The sequence below is a fragment of the Felis catus genome, chromosome D2 (assembly GCF_018350175.1).
Source record: "Felis catus isolate Fca126 chromosome D2, F.catus_Fca126_mat1.0, whole genome shotgun sequence".
Taxonomy (NCBI): domain Eukaryota; kingdom Metazoa; phylum Chordata; class Mammalia; order Carnivora; family Felidae; genus Felis; species Felis catus.
The window spans coordinates 32,847,502-32,874,327 of record NC_058378.1 but is presented as its reverse complement, the minus strand read 5'-3'; the positions used below and the strand labels follow the sequence as shown (position 1 = coordinate 32,874,327).

Here is a 26,826-nt window from a genome sequence, read left to right as displayed (position 1 = left end):
GAGCCACCCGGCGCCCCCCAAAATTTTTTTTTTAAAGGAGGCTAGGGGTGGCTGGGTGGCTCAGTTGGTTAGGTATCCAACTTCTGCTCAGGTCATGATCTTGCTGTTCATAAGTTCAAGCCCCACATCAGGCTCTGCTCTGAGCCTGGAGCCTGCTTCAGATTCTGTTTCCCTCTCTGTAACTCTCCTGCTTGCACTCTGTCTCTGTCTCTTTCTCTCTCGCTCTAAAATAAATAAGCATTAAAAATATTTTGCTTTTAATGTTTTTAATGTTTATTTTTGAGAGAGAGAGAGAGGGAGAGGGACAGAGCATGAGTGGGGGAGGGGCAGAGAGAAGACACACACACAGAATCCAAAGGAGGTTCCAGGCTCTGAGCTTCAGATCCGGGCTCTGAGTTGTCAGCACAGAGCCCAACGTGGGGCTCAAACCCATGAACTGCAAGATCGTGACCTGAGCCTAAGTCAGACACTTAACTGACTGATCCTCCCAGGCACCCCTAAAAAATTTTTTTAAGGAGGCTAGAAAGGTGAGTAGATTCAGACTGGAAAATATGAGTAGACAGTGTGGAATTATATAACCCATTTTTAAGTGATTAACTGGCATTTATGTGCTTGAACAAGGCACATTTATAAATTAAATACTATATATGTATGCAGTATATATATGTATGTACTATATATATACATATATATATATACACACATATATATGTATATAGTGTGCATATAAAATTAGTAAGCCGTCAGAATGTCTTTTTCTCCCTTTAGCATTTCATAGCAAGATGATTTCATTCTCGTTGGAGGGTGGGGTAGGAGATCAGGAACACTGAAGTTTCAGTGTGGGCTGGTAAGTTTTGAAATTATTTTACCTTATAAATACCAACTTATTGAAGCTCAGTGATTTATATTGTTTTGAAAAGTTACAAATGTTTGGTGTGCAGTAAGCAGCTTGTAATAAGTAAGCCTTTTTGTCTGTGTGTGTGTGTACACTTTCTCCCTTTTCTTGTGGTTCCGGACATGGGCTGACAGGGAACAAATATTGGAGAATGATTGCTTTAATTCAACTAGAATAGGATTGGCCACTGTGGATGTCATGCTGGCCTTAATCAGGTCAGAGTACTTTCTTCCTGCTTTCAGGGAGACTCCATAGTGACATTGCTTTCTTCCTGCTTTTAAATCAGGTTCTGATAACAGCAGGGGAGTAAGTACAGCATAAAAGAGTAAATAAGTAGTAAGCGACCATTACCTACCTATTATATGAAATTTTTAGTGGTTTTCATTCTGATGTTAGAACAACAGGCTGATGGCTGTAAGAGCCTATAGGCATTTTCTAGTAGTGATCTGCACTTACTACCCTAACTTAGATGAGTTTCCTTCCAGTAGGTTGTTTTGTTTTGTTTTGTTTTTTCCAGATTTTATTCTTAAGTAATCTCTGCATCCAGCGTGGGGCTGGAACTTAAAACCCTGAGATCAGGAGTTGGGTGTTTTACCTACTGAGCCAGGCAGGTGCCCCCCCCCCCTCCTCCACCCCTTTCTGGTAGCTTTGAAGAACACATACCTATTCATTGAGACAGAAGTTTCATGAAAGACTGGCGTTCAGTCTTGTTTTGGTTCCTCTGAAACTCATTTGATATCTCTGATCATGTCTTAGCTCCAAAATAAGAATGGGCTCAACGTTCTCTTATTTTTAGGAAAAAGATGATACCTCTTGGTATAAAGTTGGCACATAAATTTTTTGAATTTACATATGTATTATATACATTTATTAAAATAAAATTTATCATACTTATTAAAATAAAATTTGTCATACTTGCTGTGTGTTTTTTTTTTTTAACGTTTGTTTGTTTTGAGAGAGAACAAGAGCGAGCGAATGGGTAGGGCAGAGAGAGAGAATCCCAAGCAGGCTCTGCACTGCCCGATGCAGGGTTCAGTCTCATGAACCATGAGATCATGACCTGAGCTGAGATCAAGAGCCAGACACTCATCCAACTGAGCCACCCAAGTACCCCAGTATTCACTGTTTTGTACCCACCTTTTGATTTAACAGGATGTTCCAGGTAAATACATATAAATCTAATTAGTGTTTTCAATTACCATAAAGTGTTTTATGAATGTACCCCAACTTATTTAAGCAGTCCTCCTTTAATGGAACATTAAAGGAAATTATTTCTATTAAATAATGCTATAATGAACATTTTTGTACATGCATCTTTATGTTCTTGGCTCATGATTTCTTTGGAATACATTTTGGGGTAAATTCTTAAGAAGTAGAATATGTGGGCTAAAGGAACATAAAGTTTAATTTTTTGATAGTTTTTTTTCTATGTTAGATACCAACTTCTATGTTAGATGTCAACTTTATTGAGTTATAATTTTTTTTTTTTAATTTTTTTTTCAACGTTTATTTATTTTTGGGACAGAGAGAGACAGAGCATAAACGGTGGAGGGGCAGAGAGGGAGACACAGAATCGGAAACAGGCTCCAGGCTCTGAGCCATCAGCCCAGAGCCTGACGCGGGCTCGAACTCACGGACCGCGAGATCGTGACCTGGCTGAAGTTGGACGCTTAACCGACTGCGCCACCCAGGCGCCCCGAGTTATAATTTACTTATAGTGTAATGTCCCAGTTTTGACACACACATACTGCAGTGTGACAACCATCAAAAACAAGATACAGAGGGGTGCCTGGGTGGCTCCGGCATTATGGTCCAACTTTGGCTCAGGTTATGGTCTCATTGCTCATGGGCTCGTGTCCCATGTCGGGCTCTGTGCTGACAGCTCAGAGCCTGGAGCCTGCTTCCGATTCTGTCTTCCTCTCTCTCTGCCCCTCCCCCACTCGCACTCCTGTCTCTCTCTCAAAAATAAATAAAATATTAAAAAAAACTTTTTAAATAAATATAGACTTTAAAAGAAAAATTTTTTCTTTTTCTTTTTTTTTTTATAATTTTTTTTAATGTTTATTTATTTTTGAGAGAGAGAGAGAGAGAGACAGAGCACGAGCAGGGGAGGAGCAGAGAGAGAGAGAGACACAGAATCCAAAACAGGCCCCAGTCGCCGAGCTGTCAGCACAGAGCCCGACGTGGGGCTCGAACTCACAAACCATGAGATCATGACCTGAGCCGAAGCCGGACGCTCAACCAACTGAGCGACCCAGGTGCCCCGTAAAAAGCAGAAATTTTTAATTTGATGGAATCCAATTTTTTTTTATGGTCTGTACTTTTTGTGTTGCCTCTGAAAAATCTCTGCCTTTTTAAGATGTCAAAGTTTTCTTTTGTAAACTACAAACTGTAAAACTATGTTGTATGTTTTAACTTTAATGTTTAGATCAGTAATTCATTTGAAGTTAATTTTTGTGTATGGTGGGAGATAAGGATTCAGGTTCATTTTTTACCATATAGATGTCTAGTTCAAGTGCCATTTGTTGAAAAGACCATCCTTTTCCCATTGAATGGCCTTGCTACCTTTGTTGAAAATCAAATGATCTTTCGTGTTTGAGTCTGTTTCTGGACTCTATTCTGTGTATTTATCTACATGTGTATCTTTGCACCAATGTTACACAATCTTGATTACTATAGCTTTATAAGTCTTCTGAGTAGATAATGTAACTTCTCCAATTTTGTTCTTTTTAAAGATTTTTTTCCATTTATAATACTTGGATTTCCATATAGATTTTACTATTTTTTAAATTAAATTTTAGTTTTTTGAGTAATCTCTACCCCTATTGTGAAGCTCAAACTCGCAACCCCAAGATCAAGAGTTGCATGCCCTACTGACTGAGCCAGCCAGATGCACCTTGATTTTCATATAAGTTTTAGAATCATCTTGTTGATTGGTATAAAAATGCCTGCTGGGATTTTGACTGGAATTGTGTTGAGTCTATAGATCATTTTGGGGAGAATTAATATTTTAATAGTATTGAATCTTTTAGTAAATAAACATAGTATATATTTATTGTTTAGGTCTTTTTCAGTTTCTCTTAGTAATATTTTATAGTTTTCATTGTACAGGTTGCACATACATCTTATTAAATTTTATTCCTAGTGTTTATGTTTTTGATGCTACTATAAACAAAACTGCTTTTTAATTTCGTTTCCCAATTTTATGCTACTTGTATTAAAATTGTCCTAAGTTTTCCATATTTTGTGATGCTATTGGAAATGGTATCTTTTAATTTCGGTTGCACTTGTGTATTATTACTGTATAGAAATATAGTTGAGGGGCACCTGGGTGGCTCAGTTGGTTGAGCGTCACACTGTAGTTCAGGTCACAATCTCATGGTTTATGAATTCAAGCCCCACATCGGTTCGCTGCTGTCAGGGCAGAGACTGTTTCAGATCCTCTGTCCCCCTCTTTCTTTACCTCTTCCTGCTGGCATACTGTCTCTCAAAAATAAATAAACAGTTAAAAGAAAAAGAAATACAGCTGATTTGTGTATGTTAGACTGTGTATGTATCCTGTGGCCTTGCTAAATTCATCTATCAATTCTTTTTTTTTTTTTTCAAAGTTTATTTATTTATTTTTTTTGGGACAGAGAGAGACAGAGCATGAACGGGGGAGGGGCAGAGAGAGAGGGAGACACAGAATCGGAAACAGGCTCCAGGCTCTGAGCCATCAGCCCAGAGCCTGACGCAGGGCTCGAACTCCCGGACCGCGAGATCGTGACCTGGCTGAAGTCGGACGCTTAACCGACTGCGCCACCCAGGCGCCCCTCATCTATCAATTCTTGTAATTGTGTATTAGTTTGCTAGGGCTTCTCTTACAAAATACCACACACTGGATAGCTTACACAATACAAATTTATTTTTTCACAGTGGAAACTGGAAGTCTGAGATCAAGGTATTAAAAAGGCTGGTTTTTTCTTCTTCTTCTTCTGTTTTTTTTCCCTAAAGTTTATTTATTATTTATTTTGGGAGAGAGAGAAAGAGATGCTGAGCTCGACCTCACAAACCAACAGATCATGACTTGATCCAAAGTCAGACACTTTAGAGACTGAGCCAACCAGGTGCCCCAGGGCTGGTTTCTTATAAGACTTCTCTACTTGGCTTGTAGATGGCTGTTTTCTTTTGATGTTTTCACATGGTCTTCACTGTGTGTTTGTGCCCTAGTCTCCTCTTTTTATAAGAACACCATCATATTGGATTAGGGCATACCTGTATGACCTCATTTTACCTTAATTACCTTTTTAAAGGCCGTAGTTACAAGTATAGTCACGTTATGAGTTACTGGGATTTAGGACTTCAACAATGTGAATTTTAGGGGGACACAATTCAGTTCACACCAAATTACTTTGTTGTTTCCTTAAAATTTTCTATGTGGGGCGCCTGGGTGGCTTGGTCGGTTAAGCGTCCGACTTCGGCTCAGGTCACGATCTCACGGTCCGTGAGTTCGAGCCCCGTGTCGGGCTCTGTGCTGACAGCTCAGAGCCTGGAGCCTGTTTCAGATTCTGTGTCTTCCTCTCTGTCTGCCCCTCCCCTGTTCATGCTCTGTCTCTCTCTGTTTCAAAAATAAATAAACGTTAAAAAAAAAAAAAACTTAAAAAAAAAATTTTTTTTCTATGTATAGGGGCGCCCAGGTGTCTCAGTTGGTTGAGCATCTGACTTCGGCTCAGGTCATGATCTCACAGTTCATGAGTTCGAGCTCCGCATCAGGCTCTGTGCTGACAGCTCAGAGCCTGGAGCCCGCTTTGGATTCTGTGTCTCTCTTTCTCTCTCTCTGCCCCTCCCCTGCTCATGCTCACTTGCTCGCTCTCTCTCTCAGAAATAAACATTTTTAAAAATGTAAAAAAAGAATTTTCTATGTATATAATCATACCATCTGTGAATAAAGATAGTTTTACTTCTTCCATTTTTAAAAAAATTAAAAAAAATTTTTTTTAAGTTTACTTGGAGAGAGAGGGCATGTGTACGGGGTGGGGGGGTTGGGCGGCAGAGAGAAGGAGAGACACAATCCCAAGCAGGCTCTGCACCATCAGCACACAGTCCAATGTGGGGCGTGAACTCACAAACCTGTGAGATCATGACCTGAGCCGAGATCAAGAGTCAGATGCTTAACCAATTGCACCACCCAGGCACCCCTACTTCTTCCATTTTAATCTACGTGTCTATTACTTCTTTTACTTATTACATTGCTAGGGCCTCCAGTATTGTGCTGAATAGAAAATGTGAGAGGGGACATTCTTTTAAATAAATGTTTATTTATTTATTTTGAGAGAGAGAGTGTGTGGACAGGGGAGGGGCAGAGACAGGGGCGGGGGGCGGGGTTGGTGGTGGTGGTAGGGAGGAGCAGAGAGAGAGATTCCCAAGCAGACCCCGTGCTGTCAGCGCAGAGCCCGACACAGGGCTCAGTTTCACAAACTGTGAGATCATGACCTAAGCTGAAACCACAAGTTGGATGCTTAACCGACCAAGTCACCCAGGTGTCCCTAGACCATTTACTTTTAATGTAATTATAGATATAATTACATTATATATAGATATAATGGCTTTAGATCTACCATTTTGCAATTTTTTTATCCTGTCTTTTCATTGGTCAAGTTTTTCCTACAATTTTTGAATTGAGGGTGTTTAAAAATTTTATTTTATTAAAATTTTTTTTTTAGCATTTATTCATTTTAAAGAGACAGAGTACGAGTAGGGGAGGAGCAGAGAGAAAGGGAGACACAGAATTTGAAGTCGACTCCAGGCTCTTAGCTGTCAGCACAGAGCCCAGTGCGGGACTTGGACTCACAAGCCATGAGATTGTGGCCTGAGATGAAGTCGGACACTTAACTGACTGAGCCATCCAGGCACCCCTATTTTATTTTTAAACAGCTACTTTTTTCTTTTAAAGTTTGTTTTTTAACAGTCTCTACACCCAACATGAGGCTCAAACCCATGGCCCTGAGATCAAGAGTTGCACACTTCTTTTGACTGAGCCAGCCAGGCACCCCAGGTGTTTAAAATTTTTAATTTTATCAGCTCTATTGGCTTATTAGCTATACCTGTTCATTTTTTAAGCAAATGCTCTAAGGTATACAATGTACGTCCTTAATTCATCACCTCCAGATAATATTACACTACTTTGTGTACAGTGAGGAACCTTGCAATACATCATCTCTTTCTTCTGACTTTGTCTCGTCATTAATTTTGCTTCTCTATATAAACAACTTCCTGTAAGATTTCTTATAGTTCAAGTCTTCTGGAAACACTTTCTCTCAGCTGTTATTTGTCTGAAAAATTATTTAGGTCATCTTTTTTGAAAGATAATTTTTACTGGCTATAGGATTCTAAGTTGATAGTTTTTTTCTCTCAGCACCATAAAGACATTATTCCATAGTCTTCTGGCTTATGTAGATTCTGATGAGAAATCTGTTAAAATTCTTTGTTCCTCTATGTGTAAGATGTTTAGTTGCTTTTTTATTTTTAATTGGAAATAATTTAAAATTTATAAAAATTGGGAAAAGAAATAGTATAACAAACACTCATATGCTCTAATATGATCGATCCTTTATAAACTTTCCAATACAAGTTCCAGGGTAAGGTCAGGAATTGCATTTAGTTTTTATGTTTAACCTCTGTTCTGTTTTGAGCAATTCTCTGGCTGTAATTTTTTCCTGAATTTTCTTTTGGGGAGAATGCTTCAATTTTGTCATTTTGGCTAAGTTTCTGTCTTTTGCGTGTTTTAATAGCTTGTTATGTGTCCTGCACCTGTGAGTACTACTCTATTAAAAAGGGGGTCATACAGTGTCCAGGGTTGTCACTTTAGGAAGTGTTTTTGATGTATGTTGCGTGCACTCTGTTGTTGCGTTTTGGCCGCTCTATCCCACTGGTCAGTCCTCTACAAAGCTTCTCCTTGCTTGTAGTGGTAGAGTGTTTGGACCTTCTACCACGTGTGCCTTGATTTGTTTGTTGAAGTTCCCTGGGCCTTCCCTGTTCCTCCAATCTGGGATACAGATACCGTAACCACTCCTCTTAGGGAAGGTCTTCAAGTTATGGTTTAGTTTTGTGTACTGGGAAAGTCAGTAATGCCAATTCCACCCAGTTTCTAGTCCTGTTTCTTGGTTGAGACTTGAAGACCATTCTTTGTTGCTGTAGCATTCAGGGTTAAGACTTACTGGAAAACTGGCTTGAGTTGTGCATAGACCTCCAAGAGTCTCGCCTGCCATCTACTTGGCCAATATGTTCCTCTCCCCAACCTTGCAAAGTAACCTTCGTTCTCATTGTTCCTTTTGTTCTCTGGCCTTACCCTAATAGTTGCATTTCTTCCCTTGACTATTATTTGTCTTTTTTTGCTCCTTTTATCCCTCGTGCAGCAGGTGCTCTCTGGGAGATAAAACCAATGTTCTGTGTAACTCCCTGCTGGCTCTGAAGAGCTGCCTTCCTTCAGCCTCAGGGGTAAAGGGCCTTTTCTTTTTTTTTTCTTTTTTTTTTTTTAATTTTTTTTTTCAACGTTTATTTATTTTTGGGACAGAGAGAGACAGAGCATGAATGGGGGAGGGGCAGAGAGAGAGGGAGACACAGCATCAGAAACAGGCTCCAGGCTCTGAGCCATCAGCCCAGAGCCCGACGTGGGGCTCGAACTCACAGACCGCGAGATCGTGACCTGGCTGAAGTCGGACGCTTAACTGACTGCGCCACCCAGGCGCCCCTAAAGGGCCTTTTCTAACCTCTTTTAGCTGGAGCATTTCATAGCCTTTCTGACTTTTATGTTATTGACATGTTTGAAGAATACAGTCCTTTCCAACATTCTTTTAAAAACAGAGCATTCTTGGGGCACCTAGGTAACTCAGTTGGTTGAGTGTCTGTCTCTTGATTTCGGCTCAGGTCTTTTTTTTTTTTTTTTTAATTTTTTAACGTTTATTTATTTTTGAGAGACAGAGAATGAGCAAGGGAGGAACAGAGAGAAAGGGAGACACAGAATCCGAAGCAGGCTCCAGGCTCTGAGCTGTCAGCACAGAGCCCGACGCGAGGCTCGAACCCACGAACCATGAGATCATGACCTGAGCTGAAGTCAGTTGCTTAACCGACTGAGCCACCCAGGCGCCCATAGGCTCAGGTCTTGATCCCGGGGTTGTGGGATCAAGCCCCGCCTCACGCTCCACCCTGAGCATGGAGCCTGCTTAGGATTCTCTCTCCCTCTTCCCCTCTCTTGTACTTGCATGTGCTTGCACTTTCTCTCTCAAATAAAGAAAAATAAGCCTTAAAAACAGCATTCTTTTTGCATTTGTCCTGTGTTTCCTCATGGTTAGCTTGATGTTATACTTTTTTTTTTTAATGTTTATTTTTGAGAGAGAGAGAGAGAGAGAGAGAGACAGCATCACTGGGGGAGGGACAGAGAGAGAGGGAGACAGAATCTGGAACAGGCTCCAGGCTCTGAGCTATCAGCACAGAGCCTGATGTGGGGCTCAAACTCACTGATTGCAAGATCATGACCTGAGCCTAAGTCAGACGCCCAACTGGCTGAGCCACCCAGGCATGCCCCTATACTTTCTCAATCAGAGTATTGCATAGGTGATATTGTATTCTTATGAAAATATCACATCGGGGGCATAAATGTTCATCTGTTTTTCATAAGTGATGTTATATCCAGTCAAGATTTGCCCGATTTCTCCTAAGTATAATGACTATATTGTATCTCCCTTACAACTAATAAGTCTGTAGGGAGATATTCTAAGGTCATGCAGATTCTCTTCTCCTCATCAACATTTCCCCTGGACTTAGCAGCCATTGATGATTTTTACTTGATCCGGTCTTGACCATGATGATTTCAAAATGGTAATTTTCTAACTCTAGTACTTACTCTGCATTTGGTATTCAGCTTTCTACATTCTCATACAAGTAGACACCTTCCTTCTCTCTTTACTTTTAAATTTATCTATTATTAGTATGGTTTCATGAATTTCAGTTTTTTCCAAGTGCTTATAATTTACCATTGTGCTTAATTATTTTGCTGCTTAAATTGTTTCAGATTTGTTTCGGAGTCCTCTCAAATCTTTTCTGGATGTGTCTTCTTTGGCCTGTGTGTGTGCCAAGCCATATACATGGCTGCTGTTAAGTGCCTTAATTTCTCTAAGATTTCACCACTGCTTTTTTTTTTTTTTTTTTTTGGAGCCTTTTGTAGTTCTGTTGTATTCCTTTGCCTGTAATCTCTTGCCCCCAGATACCTGTAGGTCTGCTTTCTCCTGCAGCTCTCTTGCTTCATAGGCAGAATTCAGCATTACTTATGGCCTCCAGCATGTTGTCCACACTATGCCACTGTTCCCAGCAGCACTCCAAGTCAGGCAGGACAGAAACCAGTTCTTCAGACAGCCACCTAACAAGCCAGAACACTGCAGGCTACTTTCACTCTTCCTTCAGCCCTCATGAACGAGTGGAAATTGAGTGGCTTCCTCCGACCTGTTGTGCTCCCCTGAGGAAGGAGTCTGGCAAAGGGTGGAGAGAAAACTTGAAATTTCCTACCATTTTGAGTGCAGCTTTCTCTTGGTTAGGGTTAGGCATTTGCTTGGTTGTTGCTGCTTTGTAATTAGTTTCTAGAGTTTTCCCAAAGCTACATTGGTCTGTCTGTTGTTGTTTATTTGGTATTTTCATGGGGGAATGAGGGCTTGGATTTTATTAGATGCTGTTGTGCTAATGTTGCTCCATGTTTGGATAATTTTCAGGCATTATTATTTCTTTTCCTCTTCTCCTTCTGGAACTCTGATTACATATATGCTAGATCAGTTGATACTGGTGCACAGGTTACTGAAGTTCTGTTCATTTTGCTTCCATACTTTTTTTTTTCCTCTCTCTCTCTCTCTTTGCTTTAGTTTGGATAGTTCCTGTAGTTATGTCTTCATGTTCACTGATTTTTTTTTTCAAGTTTCTAATCTGTTATTAATCCCATTCAATGGAATTTTCATTTTTGCTCTTATTTTTTACCTGTTGAAGTTCTGTTTCTTTTTTTTTTTTTATTTAATGTTTTATTTATTTTTGAGACAGAGACAGAGCATGAGCAGGGGAGGGGCAGAGAGAGAGGGAGACACAGAATCCGAAGCAGGCTCCAGGCTCTGAGCTGTCGGCACAGAGCCTGACGCGGGGCTCGAACTCATAAACCGTGAGATCATGACCTGAGCTGAAGTCGGATGCTTAACCAACTGAGCCACCCAGTTGCCCCCTGTTTCTTTTTTTAAAACACCCTTTTCTCAGTATCTTTAGGTTTTCCTTGAACTATTGAGCATATTTATAATAGCTATTTTAAACTCATTGTCCACCAATACCATTAGTATGATAGCATTCTAGATCTATTTCTGTGGACTGAGTTTTTACATATTTATGGGTCACATTTTTCTGCTTGCATGTATGGTAATTTTTTATTGGATGCTGAACATTGTGAATTTACTTCATTAAGAGCAACTTTTTTTCTCTTTAGAGAGTCTTAAAATTTTGTTCAGGAAGACAGTTATTTGTGGATCAGCATAATCATTCCAAAGCTGCTTATTATTATTATTATTATTATTATTAAAAATTTTTTTAAATGTTTTATTCATTTTTGAATGAGGAATAGAGAGCACAAGTAGGGGAGGGGCAGAGAGAGAGGGAGACACAGAATCCGAAGCAGGTCCAGGCTCTGAGCTGTCAGCACAGAGCCTGATGCAGGGCTCAAACCCACAAACTGCGAGATCATGACCTGAGCGAGGTCGGACGCTTAACCAACTGAGCCGCCCAGGTACTCCCAAAGCTTGTTTTTAAGCCCCTTAAGGACAGAATAGAGTATTCTTTAGGGCTAATTTAGCCTCACTACATACTTAGGTGTATCCTTTCTGGTATCTCTGTTTAATGCTGTGTGTATTCAAGAATGGTCTGTCCCCTCTGGCTGATGAGAACTTGAGTGTTTACCTGCTCTTTGAGCTTTGGGTATTGTTTGGCTTACAGCTTCTGTTCTTGTCTTGTGGATTTCACCCTCTGCATGTGCAGATTTTTGTTCAGCCAGAGTCTCAAAGAGACTTTATGCAGATCTCTTGAGCTCCCCCCTTCCCATCTTTTTTAAACTTAGCTTCCTCCTCTTTCACACTTAGCCCTTCAAATTTTATTTGCCTTCGCATTCATTTCCTGAATTCCACTTTTTGTCACTTCAACGCATTGGGATCACTGGACTCTGGGTTTCCCACTCTGTGCCACTGTCTGGAAATTGTCTCCACTCAAAAAAGCCAGGATGGGGTTCAGTTTGCTTTTTTCTCCTAACGTAGGTGTCACCGTTCAGGACCATCTGTTAATCTAATGTCTAGAAACATTTGTTTTATATATTTTATCTCGTTTTTATAGTTATTGATGGCAGAAGGACAAGTGCTATGGGAGTTAATTTTCCGTGGGCTAAAGGAGATATTCTCATAGATTTTGAAATTGAGATATTCATGTAACATAAAATTCCCATTTTTAAAGTGCACAGTTCAGTGATATATTCACTACATTGTGCTACCATCGCCACTGTCTTAATTCCATATTTCCATTGCCCCCCCCAAAGAAATCCCTATCCATTAAGCTGTTACTCCCCATTGCCTCCTTCTCCCAAACTCTGACAACCACTCATTTACTTTCACCATGGATTTGTCTATTTTGAATATTTCATGTAAATGAAATCATATGGCACGTAGCTTTCTGTGTCTGGCATCTTTCACTTATAAAGTTTCCAAGGTTTATCCGTGGTTTATCATGTAGCACTACTTCATTTTTTCTGTGGCTGAAAAATAGTCCATTGTATGGGTATATATCACATTTTGTTCCTGTATTCATCACTTGAACATTTGGGTTGTTTCCACTTTGGGGCTGTTATGAACAATACTTCTAATAGTTTGTAATATTATAAATAGGGCTGGGTTTACCACTATTTTTATTCACTTATTCAACATTGAGTGACATATAAAATAGCAAGTAATTGTTGAGCTCTTGCAGTGTGCTGGATAGTGTTCCTGTGTTTATTTTGTTTAATCTGCAGTCTATCCCTGTGTGATAGGTATTAGTATCCCATTTAACTGATGAAGAAATGGAAATTTAGGGAGGGTAACTTGCCCAAGATATTGCAGTTAGTGGGTGCTACCATCCTAAAGTAGAGTGAATGATACAGGGTTGTGTGCGACCTAGTAACTACTCTAATTCATACAGTGCAATATAACAAATACAGGAGGTTAGTTCTGGGAGTCACTGCAGGAAATTATGTGAGTGGTGTTGAAACTGAAATTGGCAGGCTCAGTTGGTGGAACGTGTTACTCTCGATCTCAGGGTCGGGAGTTCGAGTCCCACATTAGGCATAGAGATTACTTATAAAATATAAAAAATATATTGAAAAAATAAAGAAATTGAAGATATTTGATGACTGCGTGTCTGTTAACCAGTTTCACCAGTCTTTCAGTGAGTGTTTTTTTTTTATTTTTATTTTTTTAAGATTTTATTTTTAAGTAATCTCTGCATCCAACGTGGGGCTTGAACTGGCAACACTGAGATTTAAGAGTGTCACACGCCATTGACTAAGCCAGCCAGGTGCCCCGAGCAAGTATTTCAATGAGACCAGCCTTTACTAAAATTGGATAGTAATATACATAGTATTTGAGGATTTAGAAAAAGAAGAGCAAAGCCTTCCTAGTTGTGCTTGGGTTTTTCAACTTCAAATCATCTCTTATTCCCTAATTGTTTTGGTTTTGTAAGTGAATTTTTTTAATGTTTATTTATTTATTATTTTTTCGGGAGAGAGAGAGAGTGCAAGCAGGACAGGGACAGAGAGAAGGGGACAGAGGATCCCAAGCAAGCTTTATGCTGACAACAGTGAGCCCGATGTGGGACTCAAACTCGTGAACTACAAGATTATGACCTGAGCTGAAGTCAGATGCTCAACCAACTGAGCCACTCAGGTGCCCCTCTTATTCCCTAATTGTTTAAAAAAGAAGAACTTTTGTTCATTAGGGATGTCCATCTTTCATCCTGAATCAGGATGGAAGGATCTTTTTAAAGTAATTTATTAACATTATTATCAAATATTAATATTATTTTTAAAAGGTGAATTTATCCTCCTGTGTAGCCTGTGTCAAATATATCAAGTCCTTTTGGGATCTCTGGGGGGGGGGGGTGAAAGGTACTATGAACTATGAGTTTATTAGTTTATATTTGTACCCTATTTAGTGTATTAGTTTCTGTTGCTGCATAGTAAATTACGTCAATCTTGGCAGCTTAAAACATACCTATCTGTCATCTCACAGTCCTGTAGTAGTTCTGTAGATCAGACGACCTGGTGGGTTCAGTGGGTTTCCTGCTTAGGGTCTTACATGGCTGAGATCAAATTGTTGGCCAAACTGGTCTTTTTTTTTTTTTTTTAATGTTTATTTATTTATTTTGAGAGAGAGAGAGTGAGCAGGGGAGGGGCAGAGAGTGAGGGAGAGACAGAGAATCCCAAGCAGGATTCAGCACAGAGTCTGATATGGGGCTCAAACTCACGAACTGTGAGATCATGATCTGAGCTGAAATGAAGAGTCAGGCACTTAACCGACTGAGCCACCCAGGCACCCCATAAGCTTATTTATTTTAAGAGAACGAGAGATCACAAGTGGGGGAAGGGCAGAGAGAGAGGGAGAAAGAGAATCCCAAGCAGGCTCTGCACTGTCAGCACAGAGCCTGATGTGTGGCTCAATCTCATGAACCATGAGATCATGACCTGAGCCGAAATCAGTAGTTGGATGCTTAACCACCTGAGCCACCCAGATGACCCCCCAAATTGGTCTTTTATTTGGAGGCCCTGGGTAAGAATCTGTTTCCAAATGTGTTCAGGTTATTGGCAGAATTCACTTCTCTGTGGCTGTAGGCCTGAAGGCCCCATTTCCTTGACTAGCTTCTATTAAATTCTTCTTGTGTTTCAAATCTCTGACTTTTGTCATCAGAGAACCCTCTGCCTTTTTTAAGGAGCTCATGTGTATAGGTCAGGTGCATTGGGATAATCTCCCTATCTTAAGGTCAGCTGTGCCATGTAACATAGTATAATTATAGCAATGATGTCTCATCACATCCACAAGTTCCACCCCCCAGTCAGAGGAGGAGAGGGGGTTATATGAGGCTGAGAGTCATTGAAGGCCATTCTTAGAATTCTGCCTACCACAGATATTAATTTTCATTTTTAAAAAATGTTTACTTATTTATTTTTGAGAGAGAGCCTGCGAGCAGGGGAGGGGCAGAGAGAGAGGGAGAGAGAATCCCAAGCAAGCTCCACACTGTCAGCCCAGAGCCCAACACGGCTTGAGCTCACAAACTGTGAGATCATGACCTGAGCTGAAACCAAGAGTCAGATGCTTAACCAGTTGAGCCACCCAGGCCCCCCAGTTTTCATTTTTAAACATTGTTGTGAAGGTCACATTTTAGATACAGCAGATGACCTTTCTACTCCCAGGTCTCATCCTATCCTTCCCTCACCCTTCCTTGAACTCTTCTCCCTTTCAAATACTTGGCCTCTTTTCTCTTTATTTGGTAGCATGCTCGTCCTTGACCTTACCCTTGACTCTCCAAGGAAACTGAACTTACCTTTTAGAAGAGCGTTTTCTGAAATCACCTTCTTTTGTGCTGATCAACTTATAAGAAATGTTATTTCACTGCAGACATTATCATGATCATCCCTGTGCTTCAACTCTCTGAGCCTGAGTATTTAATGTAGGATTTAGCTGCTCACAGACATCAACAAGGTATTTTTCATTTGTGTGATCTGCAGATAAACTGTGCCTTATTTTTTTTTACTCTTTCCTCTCTCGCATTAAGATTCAAAGATGTCTCACCGTGAGTTCAAGAAGTATATTAAAACCTTGTATATCTCTCAGTCATTCTATAGCTGGTAATGCTGCTATAATTCCATTTTATCTCACAGCAGGGTCCGGTAGAAAGCATATCAGTAATGAAAAACAGTAATTCAAGACTGTGTTTGGTGGAACATTCTGCGGGCTTATAGCAACAGGGGATTTCTCAGGCTGCCTGGAGAACCTGAATAGGTTAGAGCTCCAGAAACTACATAATTCTGCTCACATTGTAGTGTGAAGGCTGACACTGGGCAGAAATGACTAATGGTTCTGGGTCTCCCCTCCCCCAGTTGGGATTATTTTTCTGTTTCGTGTTATTCCTCTGAAGAAAATTTATATGTAAAAGCTTTGGCATATAATTTAGGATTCTTCGTATATAAGGAGAGTTGTGGGATTTGTAATTATCTTATGAACTAATTTAGGATGGAGATGGAATAATCGTCCTTGGTAGTAAGAAAACTTGTAAATTCCTGAGTCCTCCTGTGGGGTAGGAAAGTGAGAAATGTTTACAAGATTCATATATTACACCATTTGGATGGCAACAGTTGTTATGAACAAGTAAATGTTTTTTGTTTACGAATTCACTCACCATTTATTAAATGTCTGCGATTTGCCAGGCTATGTATTATGTACTAACAATGGACTCTACTCCTACAGATGCCATACTCTGGCAGCAAAAATAGCGTTCTTATGGAAATAGTTATAACACTGTGAGGTGCCATTAGAAGGGACTGCAGTGGGTACCCACGGAAGAGGTTCTCCAGTGGATGGAAAAGGTTTAATGAGGGAGGCAGAGTCTTGAAGGAAGAGCAAAAGTTTATGCTAGGTTGGCAAATGGGGGATGAGCATTCTGGACAGAGGAAATGGCACTTGCAAGATATGGCAGCATTCTAGTCTGCTGTTTTCTGGGGGGAGTGAGGAGTTTTTTAAGATTGGAATCTAGAAAGTGGGTAGGGTAGGGAAGAGTGGAAAGGTAAATGGTATACAGGTGGTAAAAGATCTTGTGGGGGTTAAGGATTTGAGGTATATCTTATAGTCAGGAACTAGTAAAGAATTTAAGTAGGGATCATGTGATTAACTTAGCATTGTAGAAAAATAATTCTGAAGACAGTGTGGAGAATGGATTGAGAGTTAAGGAGTGGGGTACCAAAGGCAGCTAGCAGTCAGAATCTATTGATGTAGTCTGTTGGAAAAAAAGAGACTAGATCGCTGGTGTATTCAGGAGGGGACGTATTCAAGAAATGTTTCAGAAGTCGTCTCTAAAGTGGGGATAACAATAGTACCTATCTTACTGTTGATATGAAGAGTAAATAAGTCAATAAATTAAGGTGTTTAAGCTATATGCAGAGCATGGCACCTAGCTAGTACTGTATAAATGTTAGCTCTTTTTGTAATAATACCACGGATGACAGTATGGGAGATGAAGGAAAGCATGGCATCAGGAAGAAGCAAAGGGTCTGCCTTGAAGAGGTGGTGTACTGTTAATCCATTACTAATGTGTGAGTGATCGGTGTCTTTCTTTGGGAATAAATATAGTTGGTAGATGGATTGTTAATTAGTGCTTACACCTTACTTATGGAGGAATAGTTAAGCTTTAAGAAAAGTAGGTTTGACTCTTCATTGTGCTCGTCAAAGACAAAAGGGATCCATTCTTCAGTGAAGGGGAGATGCTCTTTGCTCCTTTTTAATGAGGAAGAGTATTTAGTGCATTCTTTTTTTTCTGGTCAGTGTAAAATCTGATGTTTCAATATTTGTCCTTTGTTTTGCTTTTTTTTTAAAAAAAATTCTTTTTAATGTTTATTTATTTTTGAGACAGAGAGAGACAGAGCATGAACGGGGGAGGGTCAGAGAGAGAGGGAGACACAGAATCTGAGGCAGGGTCCAGGCTCTGAGCTGTCAGCACAGACCCTGACACGGGGCTCGAACTCACAGACCGTGAGATCATGACCTGAGCCGAAGTCAGATGCTTAATCGACTGAGCCGCCCAGGCGCCCCTGTTTTGCTTTTTAAGTTTATTTGAGAGAGAGAGAGAGAGAGAGAGAGAGAGAGCGCGCACAAGAGGGGCAGAGAGAGAGGGAGAAAGAGAGAATCCCAAGCAGGCTCCATACTGTCAGTGTGAGAAGCCCCATGTGGGGCTCGAACTCATGAACCCACAAGATTATGACCCGTGCTGAAATCAAGATCGTATGCTTAACTGACTGAGCCACCCAGGCACCCCTGTCCTTTGTTTTTAAGAATTTCCACTTTTCCTGTAATTACATCTGGACAGAATTTATAAGCCACAAGAATTCAAACTCTTTTCTGAAACTTATTCAACTGAAGATTTTAGTATCTGAAGATATTAATACTGAAGATATTAATAACATATAGAGACTCTCAAAGTCAGCGTTTGTGAACATTCTTACATAGAAATGACTTAGCAGAGCCTAATTTAGCTCTTGATGGTGCTTTGTAAAAGAGAGCAAAGATGGCATTTGTTTAGAGTGGTACATGGTCACATAAGAAGCAGGAAGAAGGGGGAGTCTGTATTTATTCCATACTGCTATGTACCAGATTTCTTTTAATCCTCAGAACAACTTTGAGAGGAAAATGTTGTCTTTTTTGTAGATAATGAAGTTGGGTTTCAGAATGATTGAGTCACACTGCTGATAGGTGGCAGAATTAGAATTTGAACGTAGGCCGGTGTGGTTGCAAAGACTAATTAATGTTCTTTTCACCAGTCTGCCTTGTTTGAATAACTTTCCGATGTGAATGAGATTTATGTCACCTGCCCAGAAGTGATTTTATGGGATTTGGCCATTAAAAAAAGAAAGAAAATATAATGAGCACAGGGAAGGCTTCCATGTTTATTTCCTCTTTTTCTTTGCACGGAATATCAAGAAGTGAATCGGTGGATCCCTCACAAATCCTATTTTGTACTTAATTATAGGTTTTGTGGGAGCACGTAAAAAATTCTTAATACCTTTGACGTAGAGGTAAATGAGGCATCTCCTTTATGTTACAGAGGAGGAAACCGAGGTCAGAAGTTAAATGGCTTGCCTAATTACAGCTGGTTTGTAACAGAGTTGGAGTTAGGACCCTAGACTCTGTATTCTGGGTTAAAGGCCTTAGCTGAAGCACAAACCTTTGTTATGCCTGGAGCTCCTAGAAGATGATATATGTGAATTTAATTGAGGATTTGTTTGTTTGTTTGTTCATGTCTCTGGCTCTCAGCATGTACTGTCAAGGCAAGTGCTTCTGGGTGGTACAGGTTTGGGTTAGATTCATAGGTGTTCTTTTCTTAACTCACATGTAACGGCCCAGAGGCTTCCCTTCTGCTTGCTGACGGCTCTGCCAGATGCACCTGATTATATCCCATCTGCATGGAGAGGATGATTGAGTTCTACCTAGGGCTTTAAGGAAGCAGAGAGAGTGAATGCTCCATGGTGATCTAATCCATACTTCTCTCTACTGGCCTTTTGCCCAAGCTTGACATTTTTAGATTTCACTATTCTTTATTACTTGTTCATGCTGATAGCATTGCCAGCATTTCTGCCCCAGTGGAGCCCAGGTGCTGGATTAAAAATGCAATCAATGAAGGGCCTGTGATGGTGTGGTGATTGCTAATGGTAGATCATGGAGTTGCAGTTTGAATGAGAGGGTTAAGGTCTTGCACCTGGGACTGCTCAGTAAGACTGTGATTTTGAACTCTGAACTGTGGGTTAGGACTGCATATATGCTTTCTGTGGAGGTAGTTTGTGCATCATTTTCTTCTTGGGTGAGACCTTATCTAACAAATAAAGAAACTGAGGCTTATGGTATGGCTTAGCCATAAGAAACACTTTTTTTTCCCCTTCAATCTAGGCACACCTGCCCTAGGGAATTCTGTTACTTCACCCTTTGCTTATTCTTGTTGGGTGGAAAGTCACCACCATTAGAATTTTCAGGCGCCAGCTTGGTTGTCCAACCTAATGGAATGAAATAGTTCTAGCTCTGAGTAATGGTGAACTTGGAGCAGGGCCCAGTGTAATTAAAACCCCTGGAGTACAGAATTTGATGTTGGTCTTTGTTCATTTCAGCGAAGATGCTTGTGGCTGGGAATATGATGTATTCTGAGCAAAGAAAAATAATGGCTCTAGAGGATTATGTCACTGCCTTTAAGATTGGTTCCACATTAATTTAATTTTTTAAAGTTTATTTATTTATCTTGAGAGAGAGGGAACATGTGCATTGGGGGAGGGGCAGAGAGAGAGGAAGAGAGAGAATCCCAAGCAGGCTCTGTGCTGTCAGCACAGAGCCCTCTGTGGGGCTCAATCCCACAAACTGTGAGATCATGACCTGAGCCAAAAATCAAGACTTAACTGACTGCTTCACTAACTGAGCCACCCAGGGGCCTCTCATTCCACATTAAATTTAGATAATTCAGTAAGAGAAAAGGTTTTCTCAATAGATGGCATTGCTACAATTCCGGGAGTTTCTTCATTTATTGAAAGACTGTCCAATAGGATTACATATACATTATATAACCTCCCATACGGTTAAAGACTGAAGGCTTATGACTCAGAGTTCTCCAAAAGAGTTCATATTATGTGGCCTTTAGGTATTCCATCTGTTCTTTTTCCTGCTCTTTTGTGTTCTCCATGGTTCCCCCCCCCACCCCCCCACCCCCAGTATTCAGTGTTGTCTTGGCAGGCAAACTTAGGTTGACTGAAGTGATAGGCTCTCAGAGAGTAAGGTAAGAAAAGTTCTAGAGCTTCCTTCTGCTAGGTAGTAAGATAAAAAATTTGTGTTATTTTGTTTATTTAAACAATTTTTTTAAATATTTGTTTATTTTTGAAGGAGACAGTGAGAGAGAGACAGAGCATGAGTGGGGGAGGAGCAGAGAGAGGGGGAGACACAGAATCCAAAGTGGGCTCCTGGCTCTGAGCTGTCAGCACAGAGCCCGAGGTGGGGCTTGAACTGACGAGCTGGTGAGGTCATGACCTGAGCTGAAGTTGGATGCTTAACCAACTGAGCCACCCAGGTTCCCCAGTTTGTGCTGTTTTAAACTGTCAAGTTGGTAGTAATTTGTTATAGCAGCCATAGGACATTAATAATTTTAAACTCACAGAAAGGTTGGAAGACTAAGGACACTACCCTTTACTCATTTTCACCCGTAGTTAATATTTTACTCTATTTTAGTTTTATCATTCTTTTTTTTTCTTTCTTTTTGAACTGCTTTAGAGTGCATTGCAGATGTCATGGCCCTTTAACCCAGCAATCTGTGAGCAGTTCAGTTTCCCCATGTCCTTACCAACACTTGCTATTGTCTGTTTTTTTTTTTTTAATGTTTATTTCTGAGAGAGAGAGACAGACAGAGCATGAGCAGGGGAGGGGCAGAGAGAGAGGGAGACACAGAATCTGAAGCAGACTCCAGATGCTGGGTTATCAGCACAGAGCCCGATGTGGGGCTGGAACTCATGAATCATGAGATCATGACCTGAGCCGAGGTTGGATGCTTAACTGACTGAGCCACCCAGGAGCCCCCTCATTTTGGTTTTGATGTGCATTTCTATGATGACTAATGATACTGAACATCTTTTCACACGTTTTTTAGTCATTAGTATATCTTCTTTGGTGAAATGTCTATTCAGATTCTTTGCTCATTTTTAAGTGGGATTATTTATCTTTTTATTATGGAATTTTAAGAATTTTTAATATATTTATATTTATCAAATATGATTTGTAAATATTTTTCTCCAAGATATTTTTCTCTGTTTCTTGTCTTTTCATTTTTTTCTTATTTTTTATTTATTTTGAGAGAGAACACAAGAAGGAAAGGGCAGAGAGAAAGGGCTCTGCACTGTCAGCGCAGAGCCTGATGTGGGCCTCGAACCCATGAACCGTGAGATCATGACCTAAGCCAAAACCAGGAATCAGACACTTAATTGACTGAGCCACCCAGGTGCCCCTTGTCTTTTAATATTCTTTTTTTTTTTAAGTTTTTTTTTAATGTTTATTCATTTTTTTGAGAGAGAGAGAGAGAAAGAGAGAGAGAGACAGTGCAAGCAGGGGAGGAGCAGAGAGAGAGGGAGACACAGAATCTGAAGCAGGGTCCAGGCTCTGAGCTGTGAGCACGGAGCCCAATGTGGGGCTCGAACCCACAAACTGTGAGATCATGACCTGAGCCGAAGTCAGACGCTCAACCGACTGAGCCAGCCAGGCTCCCCCCTTTTAATTTTCTTAATGGAGTCTTTTGAAGTATGAGTTTTTGATTCTGATCAAGTTCAAGTCATCCTTTTTTTCTTTTATAGATCATGCTTTTATGGTGTCATATCAAGAAAAGGCAAATATTAATATCAATTTTCAGAGAATTATGGTATTTGCACTATTAGTTTAATGATGAGATCCATTTATTGTGTGAGCTTTGTTGAAATGTGTAAGGATTTGCCTTTGAGTGATGATCATATTGTCCCAGCCTCTTCTGGGTAGCTGTTACTAGTGAGGCAATATAATATTCATAGAAAGTGCAGGCCTGACTGCTTGGGTTTGAATTTTGGCTTCATCCCTTACTAGCAGTGTTGCTTTGGGAAAGTGACTTTATTTCTTTGTCTCAGTTTCCTCATCTGTAAAATGGGGATAATACATCTTTCCTCATAGGGTGTTTGTCTATGTAAAGTGCATAGGAAATGCCTGGAAGAGAGGGCTAAAAAAATATTAGCTCTTATTGCTAAGGGAGCAATTCTCAACTGTAGCTTGGGATGGAGTTGTGCATATTGGAATCTTTTGAGGGGCTTTTTAACACTTCGCATGCCTTTCTAAAATGACAGGTAATGCCAAAGGTTAGAGCAGCTGGGGTAATAAATACTGCACTTTGCCTTCCTTGACACATTCAAAGCTGATTGTTCCTTAAAATCACTTTCATTAAATGAGGCAATTTGGGTTGATATGTAGAATCACAAAACTCTTCATCGGATATAAAAATAGCTCAAGCTCCATTAACACTTACAAAATGAATAATCCATTAACTCCTGTTGCCAAGGCAAAAATTAGGCAGTCTTTGGCAAACCAAGAACAGAATGTAAGCTGTGTTTGAGAAATACATTTCTCTGCCTTTGGGATGGTTTATTTGTCCAAGGATTAGAATATGGGCCCAGAACTTGCAATTCAAAAATAGAATTATAGCTTTACTCTTGTTGGAGGAGAAGATTCTCAACTCTTTTCCTTGTCTTCATTTGCAGAATGAATGTAATAAAACTTGAGACCTACTTACCTTCAAAAGGGATTCATGATCTGGTATAGGACTAGTATCAGGATATATAAAGAATTCCATAACTCAACAATAAGAAGACAGAAAATGGGCAAAGAATTTGCATAGACATTTCTCCAGAAGAGATGTCCAACAAAGATATGAAAAGATGATCAACGTCATAGGTGAACAAGGAAATGCAAATCAAAATTACAGTGAGATACCACCTCATACCCACCAGGATGGCTGTAATAAAGATTTTTTTTTTGAGAGAGAGAGAGCACGTGCACACGCACACACAAGCATGGGAAGGGCAGAGGGAGAGAGAGAATCTGAAGCAGGCTCCATGCCCAGCACAGAGCCCAATGTGGGGCTTGATCTCACAATTGTGAGCTCATGACCTGAGTGGAAATCAAGAGTCAGATGCTTAACCAACTGAACCACCCCAGGCACCCCTAAAAGGAAAGTAGTAAGTGTTGGCAAAGGTGGAGAGAAATAGGTACCGTTGTACAGTAATGCTAAGAATGTAAAATGACTCAGCTGTTGTAGAAATCAGTTTGGTGGTTCCTCAAAAAATTAGGCATAGAATTACCACATGGCCCACCAATTCCACTCTTAGGTATGTACCCAAAAGAATTGAAAACATGGTGGCACAGAAACTTGTACATGAATGTTATAGCAGCATTATTTATAATATCTGTAAGATGGAAACAACCCAAACGGCCATCAAGGGATGAATGAATAAACCAGTTATTTTATATATACAATGGAATATTCAGCCATAAAAAGGAATGAACTACCAATACGTGGTACAACTTGGATGAGCTTTGAGTACTTGCTAAGTGAAAGAAGCCAGACATGAAAGTCATATATATTATATGATTCCTTTTATATGCTATATCCAGAACAGGCAAATCAAAAGAGACAGAAAGCAAATTAGAGGTTATCAGGGGATGAATGATGGAGAACGGGAAGTGATTCTTTAATGATTATAGAATGTTTTTATGGGGTGAAAAAAGTTTTGAAAGTAGAGAGAGCTGATGGTTGCATAACATTGTGAATACAGTAAATATCACTGACTTTTACACTTTAAGTTCATTTGTTTTGGAAGAGAGAGCATGAGCAGGGGAGGGGCAGAGACAGAGAGGAAGAGAGAGAATCCCAAGCAGGTTCTGTGCTGTCAGCCTGAAGCCTGATGTGGGGCTCAAACTCAGGAACTGTTTGAGATTGTGACCTGAGCTGAAATCAAGAGTTGGACAGTGAACCTACTGAGCCACCCAGGTGCTCCTCACGTCATTTTTTTTTTTAAAGGAAGATATAGGAGCATATTTACTATTTTTGCTACCCAGAGACAAATGTTTTATTTAAAGTGCAGGGAATGATGAATGACACAAAAGGATAGCTATATTTGATGTGGCAACTCCAGCGTCTAGATATTTCTCCAGATTCATTTTTCACTCATCTCTTTGCTTGGGAGAATTTATTCTTAACCCATAGTATTTTACCTGGAAATACTACAGTGTCTGCTAAGATAGAAGCAACATTTTTTATAAAGAGTGTATTGTTCTTTGGGGAATCCCATAAAAGGCCTGGTTGCTCTGGGCCTAACAAAGCTGATAAAGGAGCAAAAGATATTCTGAGAGCCTACGTTTAGATGGCATTCTGTTTTTCCTGGGCATGCCATTATATCAGGCTGTCAGTTCCTTTTTTACAAAACAATTTTTTTTGAGGGGAATTTCACATAACACAAAATTAGCCATTTTAAAGTGAATGATTGAATGGCATTTAGTGCGTTTACAGAGTTGTGCATCTACCAGCTCCATATTATTCGGAAATATTTTCATCACCCCAAGAGGAAATTCTGTATCCATTAAATACATCCTTGCCAGCATTTGTTATTTTCTACTTTTTTGATTATAGCCAGCCTACTGGGTATAAAATGGTATCTTATGGTTTTGATTTGCATTCCCCTAATGACTCATGAAGTTACCATCTTTATGTGCTTGTTAGCCATTTGTATTTCTTCTTTGGAAAAATGACTAAGTTCATTTTCTATTTTAAAAATTGGGTTTTTTTTTTAGTTGTGTTCTTTATATATTATAGATACACACCCTCATCAGATACATGGTTTGCAAATATTTCTGTCATTCTGTAGGTTGTCTTTTTACTTCCTTGATAGTGTCTTTTGATACACAAAGGTTTTTAATTTAGGTGAAGTCTCATTTGTCTATTTCTTTCTTTTGTTGCCCATACCATTGATGTCATATCTAACAATCCATTGCCAAGTCCAAGGTCATTAAGATTTTCCCCTAAGAAAACTCTTTCTTCTAAGGGTTTTATAATTTTAGCTTTTATATTTAGATCATTGATCCGTTTTGATGTAATTTTTGTATATGGTAGAGGTTTGGGTCCAACTTCATTTGTTTGCATGTGGTTATTGAGTTGTCCCAGCACCATTTGTTGATGAGGCTCTTCTTTCTCCATTAAATTGACTTGGCACCTGGTTGAAAATCTGTTGGTCATAGATGCATAGGCTTATCTCTGGACTCTAAATTGTATTCCTGCAATTTACTTTTTTTTTTTTTAATGTTTATTTATTTTTGAGAGCGAGAGATACAGAGCACAAGCTGGGGAGGGGCAGAGAGAGCCAGCGACACAGAATCCAAAGCAGGCCCCAGGCTCCCAGCTGTCAGCACAGAGCCTGATGCGGTGCTCGAACCCACGAGCTGCAAGATCATGACCGGAGCCGAAGTCGGACGCTTAACCTACTGAGCTGCCCAGGCACCCCTCCTGCCATTTACTTTTATGTGGGCTGAGTTTCTTATTTTTCTCCCTTTGATAACAGGATCATGGGGTTGATAGCACCATTTTCCAGAATCCCAGAAAGCTTCACCTAACTATTGGAATGTTGGTACTTTTGAGTGAGCAAGAGATCCAGCAGACGTGTGAGATGCTACAGCAGTGTAAAGAGGAATTCATTGAGTGAGTAATCTACAGGAATGGGGAAGGGTGGTCACCTCGTACTGGCTTCTTTTTGGTGTCACAGACTTGTTTTTGCACTAGGGAGCTGAGTCACATGGCAGCAAGATTTGTCGACTCACCCAGTTGTTAACACTTACCATTGGAACGTTGTCTGAAAAGCTTAAAATGGATTTAAAGCATGTATTTACAAAATTTTATGGAAAGACTCTACCTTAAATTTTACTTGGTCAGTAGGCAAATTTTGTTCTTAATAGGACATCCCATTATTTTCTCCAAAAGGAAATTCTCTTCATTATCTGTTGAACAGGATAGACTACTGTATTCATTTTTTGTGTGTGCTGCGGAACACATTACTACAAGCTTGGTGCTTAGAACCATGCAAATTTATTATCTTCAAGTTTTTGGGGGTAGATGTCTGACATGGCTTTCACTGGGTTAAAATCAAAGTGTCTGCGAGGCTGTGTTCCTTTCTGGGGGCTCAGGGGAGGAGTTCATTTGCTTGTGCTTCACGCCCATCTCCTAGAGGTCACTCCCATCCTTTGGCTAGTGACCAAATCCTCTGCCTTCATCATCTTCATCATCTTCATCACTAGCTGCACTGCATCTCTCCGACCCTTCTGTTACTGCTTCTCTATCTCTGGCCGTAGTAGGGACAGGTTCACTGCTTTTAAGGACGCATGAATTTGACTGAACACGCCCAGATAATTCAGGATAATCATCCCATCTAAAACTCCTTAACCTTGATCGCATCTGCAAAAGTCTGTCTGCCATGTAAGGTAGCGTATTTACAAATTCCAGAGAATAAGACATGAGCATCTCTGGAGGGCCATTATTCTGTTACCACAGTAACTCAAACATTA

General features: G+C 40.0%; 1 protein-coding gene across 9 annotated transcripts in view; it reads left to right on the top strand.

Moving 5' to 3' along the window:
* The window catches only part of ASCC1 (activating signal cointegrator 1 complex subunit 1), a 116,850-nt gene that overhangs the window by 25,113 nt on the left and 64,911 nt on the right, over positions 1-26,826 (top strand). For all 9 annotated transcript variants that reach the window (XM_045040123.1, XM_019813249.2, XM_006937855.5 and 6 more), the window contains exon 6: positions 25,830-25,966. In XM_045040123.1, coding sequence (XP_044896058.1) covers positions 25,830-25,966 — 137 coding nt within the window. The remainder of the gene's footprint in view (positions 1-25,829; positions 25,967-26,826) is intronic.